The sequence below is a fragment of the Pelobates fuscus genome, chromosome 12 (assembly GCF_036172605.1).
Source record: "Pelobates fuscus isolate aPelFus1 chromosome 12, aPelFus1.pri, whole genome shotgun sequence".
Classification (NCBI taxonomy): Eukaryota; Metazoa; Chordata; class Amphibia; order Anura; family Pelobatidae; genus Pelobates; species Pelobates fuscus.
The window spans coordinates 141,459,525-141,466,615 of record NC_086328.1 but is presented as its reverse complement, the minus strand read 5'-3'; the positions used below and the strand labels follow the sequence as shown (position 1 = coordinate 141,466,615).

At 35.7% G+C, this 7,091-nt stretch overlaps 1 protein-coding gene across 1 annotated transcript in view; it reads left to right on the top strand.

Moving 5' to 3' along the window:
• The first annotated feature begins 675 nt into the window (after nucleotides 1-675).
• LOC134578576 (mucin-5AC-like) overlaps nucleotides 676-7,091 on the top strand; it is a 46,246-nt gene continuing 39,830 nt past the window's right edge. Inside the window, exons 1-11 of the mRNA XM_063437545.1 lie at nucleotides 676-751; nucleotides 2,565-2,826; nucleotides 3,708-3,822; nucleotides 4,074-4,161; nucleotides 4,298-4,404; nucleotides 5,421-5,637; nucleotides 5,746-5,871; nucleotides 6,062-6,179; nucleotides 6,508-6,646; nucleotides 6,747-6,857; nucleotides 6,985-7,054. Of these exons, the coding sequence (XP_063293615.1) occupies nucleotides 676-751; nucleotides 2,565-2,826; nucleotides 3,708-3,822; nucleotides 4,074-4,161; nucleotides 4,298-4,404; nucleotides 5,421-5,637; nucleotides 5,746-5,871; nucleotides 6,062-6,179; nucleotides 6,508-6,646; nucleotides 6,747-6,857; nucleotides 6,985-7,054 (1,429 nt within the window). The remainder of the gene's footprint in view (nucleotides 752-2,564; nucleotides 2,827-3,707; nucleotides 3,823-4,073; nucleotides 4,162-4,297; nucleotides 4,405-5,420; nucleotides 5,638-5,745; nucleotides 5,872-6,061; nucleotides 6,180-6,507; nucleotides 6,647-6,746; nucleotides 6,858-6,984; nucleotides 7,055-7,091) is intronic.

The window sequence follows — 7,091 nt, the reverse complement described above, 5'->3', positions numbered from 1 at the left end:
TTAACAAATGCTCTCCTCACTCTCTGCAGTTTTTCACTTTTAATTTATATTGTGTTCATTCCATTTTTTTTTTTACTATGTTTTTATTTAAGGCGATAACACATGTTTTAATACGTGGTTTAGGAGTCAGTCAGTTTTATCACCATGTACACGGTGTGAAAAATTGATATGGTTTGGCACAATAAATTGAAATTAATATAAATATCAGCATTTCATAAGTTTTTAGGGCAAGGCCTCTGGCTGATAAATAAAAATGTTTACAAATAAAAATAGTCATAATTTTTCAAGAAAAATAAGCACTTACCTGTCCATCATAAAGTTGAATATTTTGTCTTTTATAGAACATATGTTATGATAATATAGTGTCAGCTATGTTTATACACTGATGACCACTGACATTGCTGATATGATGGAGTATAATACTGTGTATATGATTTACTAAAATAGCAAAATGTCTAATACAGGGATCAATGTAAATCTGGGTTATCAGAGTTCAAATCTATCACAAAATTATGGGTTTGAAGATTTTCCTTTGGTGTAATTACACGGATCAGTAAGTATTAAGATCCTACTAACCGCTCCCATTGAGCAGCAACCATATAAATACCTAGGCATCTCATAGCAAACCACATCCACTTGCTGAATTTTCTCTGAGTCCCCTATCACTGAACAAACATGGGGACAATGGGTCCAGTCCTCTGGACTCTCTCTGTTCTAACTCTGACCTTCCCGACTGAAACACAATCTAGAGGTAAGTGATATTGCCTGACAGATCTGTGACCACATTTTTAAGCTTAGTCATAGACTTAAAATTTGGACACAAGAAGTGGATGTGGTCACATGTGGTACATTCTACTCAACCTATTCAAATACGGAGTCTGTTCAATATTTGTTTATATATCCTATCTGTCTGTTCACTGATTTCATTTTTATATTTCACTATTCCCTTTTAACCTATCTGTCTGTCATCAATGGCAAGCTGTATGAAGAAAGTTGTTAAAATAGGTTTGTATAACAAAATGATAAAGGGGATTTATTTTATTTAGAGACAGGTTGGTGAGTTGTCATTACAATAGATACGAAACTCATCATTTACAAAACCTCAACTTGTCGGGATGTTTGTTAATATTTATAGCCAGCCTTGACACAATATTGGATTTGGACGTTCATCAGCAATGTTGTTTTTTTATTTTCAGAAAGGACATATGCCATAACCACCAAAGTTCAATGTCCTTGTTATAGTGCTATGTGTATTTGGATGCCAGCCTCTAGCTTTCTTTGATACTATTTTGTCATTGGTCTTGCTCTGGTATCGAAAGACTGGCCCCTCTGGCTACAGAGGGGGCAGGCTTTAAATGCTAGGAAGAGCCTACAAAACAGTTTGTCAAATACCTGGGCAACATATCTCAAACACTCATAGAACTATAACCACGGCAGCGTATTGCAAATTTCAATTCACCTCCCGTCAGTTTTCATATCCCCTATTTGAAAAGATTTGGAACCACACTTTATTACATGTAGGTAGTCTTCTCAGGAGGTCTGCATATAATTCTTCCATATTATAAACAGCATTCCAAAAATGACATTTTTAATGTATGTGTGAAAGCTCTTTTGCAATACCTTGAACAACTACATTGGCTTAAAGGGACATTCCAGACTCTCCTAAAGCATTCAAGCTTACTGAAATGCTTATGCGTGAAAGAGTGGGACTTATTTTTTTGTTTGTTTGTTCATATTAGAAAAAGTGTAGATCTCAATAGAAATTTTCACTTTTATAAATGAACCTGGTTACACCTCCTGGATTTCAAGCAGGCAATAGGTATTGCTATTTCCTGGTTTGTTTAGCTCAGTGAAGCACAACTCATTGTCCAGAGTACCTGCCTTGTAAAGACTTCTTATTGAGCTGCTTTGGGAATTCTGTGATTGGACAGTCACAGAAAGTGTGGGCGGGGTTAGAAGGGGAGGGCATACAAAGGCTTGAGATATAACCACCATGTAAAAATGCATAATTAATGCACGCATGTTTTCACTTGGTATATATCTACTAAACAGAGATTGTATTGAATTAAATTGTGTTTGGTCATTGGAGTGTCCTTTTAACTATGCTTGTCACATATAAACTTAAATTTAAAGTTGTATTGTCAATATATATAATTTTCAACTTGAAACAAATATATTTTATTAAGCATAAGAAGGCACAATAAGGAACATTAAACTGCTTTCAATGACCTAAGATAGGGCCTCGTATTGCCCAGGACATACTCAGTAGCTCAGGCTGGCTGGTAGGCAATAGCCTTATATCTAAATCTATTTTTAATGTTTCTCTTTTGTATGACTTAAGCGTGTCACATTTGCATCTAACAAGTTAATTTTCAGCTTACGAGAAAAACATGTATCATTTGATAATCATCTGTGTCTAAAATAAATGTTTTTGGCCAATTTGTTTTCATTCAACATATACATATCCTATTGTCAAATTTGTGTTATCTGAAAAGATTCTTGATAAAACCAACAATATCAGGAAAGTATCAAAGTACCTGGTAAAATAAATACTTCCACCTTAGGTCTGAATCCGCCACACAATGACCAAGTCTGCAGCACATGGGGTAACTTCCACTACAAGAACTTCGATGGAGACATCTTTCAGTTCCCTGGCTCCTGCAACTACCTGTTTGCCTCCAACTGCAAAAATAACTACGAAGATTTCAATATTCAGATAAGACGAGCTGAAGGTGCAGAGAATACCACCATTTCATATGTGATCATGAAGATTGAGGGACTTGTCATTGAAATGACAAAAGGAAACGTCTCTGTGGGAGATGAGCAGTAAGTCTAGTATTGAAGGAACCACTGTTGTATTAAAGACTTCTAAGGCTCCACCTGGATTGCCAAAAAGAGGTCTCTTTATAGAAATCACCAGATTTGTTGAAAGGTTTTTTGTTTATTGGAAAATTAGATGGCATATCGTAGCAGCACAAATTATTTAACTAAAATTTTTTAGACTCAATAGCAAATTTGATAATGGCCTGACAAGGAAAAGAATACAGCAATCTCTGGTATATTGTGTCCTACTTAGAGATAGATAATATGTCCCTCAACCAGGCGGCATTATACACCAATATAATAATATAGAAATACAAATACTAGTTAGGAAATGCATGGGCATTTCTACATACAGTAATTACAATTTTGTAGATATTTTTTTAAAAGCCCTGGATGCTTTCTTTTGAAAATAACAAAACAAAAGAATATTCAAGAATAAAATTAATAGATTTGTGCAAAAATGTATTCCAGCCTGTACCAGCAAGCCAAATGCCTTTTAATCTATATCTAGAGAAATCAATTAATCCGAGATTTACCTGTGTATTTAAAGAATAAGTGAATCTTTAACTAGTCGACTTATCCAGATATGTATTAAAATGCGTTTGCCAGAACCAATATTTTACACAAGTCCAATAATTCGCTTGTATTTGAACAGGTTGTTTATCTGAAATCCGATAATCATTATGGAGTCAAGAATGATTTTTCCCCTTTTTGTGGCATAATTGTCCATCACTCCAGATTGGATTTTTGTCTTGTTCAGGATCAACAGCATAAAAATATATGTTTTAAACATTGAGCTTCATGCACTGAAATCTTTTATTCAGCTAAGTTATTATGTAAGTACGCTACTAAATCAAAGGATCATTACCTTTTGTATTTTCCAGAGTCACTCTTCCATACAGTCAGTTTGGGGTACAAATACAACAGAGCAGTGTATATGTGAAGGTTACTGCTAAACTTGGACCGGTCTTCATGTGGAATGAAGATGATGCCCTCATGGTGAGATGGAATGGGTTTTGCACCTTGAGTTCTTTGACACAAGGGTGTTTTAGCCCAAATTACTTCTTATTGATTAACCCACTACATCCAGTCTCCAATTAATGAACATCTACTCATGGGGTTATATATAAAAGCTGTGACTGCTGGTTTGCCATGGTGACTCTCTCAATTTTCAGAACACAACATTTTATACATGGCTTCCAACATTTCTCCCATCCCTACAAATATTCATAGTTATCTTTTATTTCTAGCTGGTCCTGCCCTCCAAATACAACGGCAGCACATGTGGGTTATGTGGAAATATGAATGGGTTGAAGCAAGATGACTTCATTATTAATGGTGAGTTTTCCATGTTTACATGTGCCAACAGTTAAGTTCGTGCTGACATTCAGCAAGATGAGCTAATTAGAGCTCGTTACCTATAATATCAGAGAAAACAAAATACAAAACGTGATATTTCTTTGTATTCTTGTAGATATTCCACTGACCCCTCTGCAATTTGGAAATTTTCAAAAACTGGATGGACCAACCGAACTATGTGAAGACATTACTTCAGCTGCCCCTAAAAACTGCAGTGACCTGGTAAGATGTCAACATTATGATGCCCATTATCTTCTTGGGTCAGTAGTGAGCTTTAAACTCAGAATACAATTCCATAAATCTTTTGGAAATCTGAGAGCACTATTTCAGGCCAGTTCCAGTCAGCAATGTGTCCTGACTGCGTCATCTAATTAATTGGAAGGTACACAACAAAATAGCACAGCAAGAGAACAGCCAAGTTGTACTTATTGCAGAGTTTTGAGAGAGTTACACCATATCAGCTATTGTCAAAATTATGGGATTCAGTTTTCGATTCACTACAGTTCGTTGTTTAGTGGATAAATGCATGATAAAATATGCATTTTTTTTTTAAATCAGCACAAGTTTTCTTCTTCCTTGTAAATGTGGGGCTTGGCTGTGGGTGACCAGGGACTCTAATTTAGTTTAACACTGCTCAAAGATGGTTTAACACTGAGTGGTGGGACAGCACTAGAGGAATACATGAACTATAACCAATTCAATGGGATAAAATGGTTATAGTGCATACAGTATTTCTTTTAAAAAATGCAACATATACTTAAACAATAATATTTAAATACCAAAGTAGTTAAAATATCCAATTGCTGAAACTCCAGTTGTCAATTAAAGATAGAAAATATAAATAAAATAAAAGAGGGAGGGGCGGGGACTCTCCTTTTCTGTAGACTGGTAAAGTAATAGTTTATACTAAATAAGAAATATGCTATTTCTATTTTTTTTTATTTTTAATTATGAGTATTTAAAAAAAAAATGAATTGAAAATAACCAAAATGTTTTAACGGTACAAAGATTTGACAAATGAAAGGGTGCTAGAGTTCTATTACCAGAGTGGCCAAAGTCTATAGCACATCTCCCTCCATCTTTAGAGGAAACAGGAAATGTTTGAATTCATGTCTGAAGCATTTCATTTATGTCCTATATCAATATTCTACTCTTAATCTCACAAGCTACTATGTTATAAAGACATATTCTATTTTATAATAGAATAAAATAGTAACCATCAACTCTCGCTCCAACAGCAAGAAACATGCTTTAGAATGCTCACCAGTCCAGCCTTCATTGACTGTAACCAACGACTTCCAGTAGATCCATATGTGGCTTCCTGCATGTTGGATCTGTGCAGCTGCACAACTTCTTTTGATGCCTCCTGTTTCTGTGACACTCTGGCTGAGTACTCACGTCAGTGCGCCCATGCTGGCGGCTCACCCCAAAATTGGCGAAATAATACTATTTGTGGTAAATACCCTATCTGACAGCTAGTACAGCTGATAACTATTTATTGGAAGTATGAAAATTGATGACTTTGCGTTCTCCATTTATTAATGATGTTTTTTATTTTGGTAGGAGCCAAATGTCCATTGAATATGGAATATATGGAATGTGGGTCACCGTGTACGGACACCTGCTCTAATCCTGACAGGGCACTGGTTTGTGAAGAACATTGTATCGATGGATGCTTTTGTCCTCCAGGTAACTTATCTATTCATCTGAAAATAGAACCAAATATGGGTTATCTTTAACTTTAAGAAAATATAATTCTACATTATATAGTTTAAGGAAAAGAATTAAGGAAGAAATACTGTGATCCCTTGTTTAATTCTTCTGATTAAATACTCATTCTTTATGTTTGATCCACAAGTAATATATCCTTTTCTTAAAGGAACTGTATTGGATGATGTTGACAACAGGGGATGTGTCCCACAAAGTGAATGCTCTTGTACACATAACAACCAGAAGTACGCACCAGGAGAATCCTACAGCACCAACTGCCGCACCTGGTAAGTAGCAAATTCCATTTGCCCAATATTCTTTACTTACGTTATTTCTCTCTGTCTTGATGTATCCCTGTTACAGCCTCGCAGCCACCATTATAAGTAATTTATCCCTCAGCTGTCCTTCGATCAACATATGATGCATTCCTCCCAAATCCAATCTTGTTAACATTAGCAGGTTGTGTTTTATCTTGTCTTCCCGCTTTTGAAAGTCTTGTTTTTCTTCTAGTTTTCCTACTACTTTGAGATATATGTACAAGATGGCATTTCATTATATACCCCATACTTCCTCTGATGTTTTATTGTTGATGTCAGTGCATTCTTTCTATATCAGTACCTGTACAGGAGGCCAGTGGAGCTGCACAGACTTTGACTGTCCTGGACATTGTTCTCTGGAAGGAGGTTCTCATATCAACACCTATGATGGAGGTCACTACACCTTCCATGGGGACTGTAGTTATATATTTACTAAGGTGAGAATTTTCAACTCATAAATTGCCAAGACCCTGACAGAGAAGGAAGAAGACCACCACCCATTATTAACTTTGACACTTTGACATGTTTTCGTATCAGGACTGTGACGATAACACATTTACTGTCCTGGCCGATTTGCGGAGATGTGGTGTCACTGACACAGAGACCTGCCTGAAGAGCATTACCCTGTCTCTGGAAAATGGAACCGCTGTGAGTCAAAAGTCACTTTATTAACTATAACAGAATTGTAAGATAAGATTGATGTATTTAATAAGAAAAAGTGAAATACTGAGCATCTCTCTATATCGTTATAGTTTTCTGTATCTTTTTTTAATAGGTTGTCACTGTAAAATCAACTGGTACAGTTCTCCTGAATGGCATCTATGCTCAGTTACCACTGGCTACAGGTACAGTACTATATAATTATATACAGTATTAGTATAA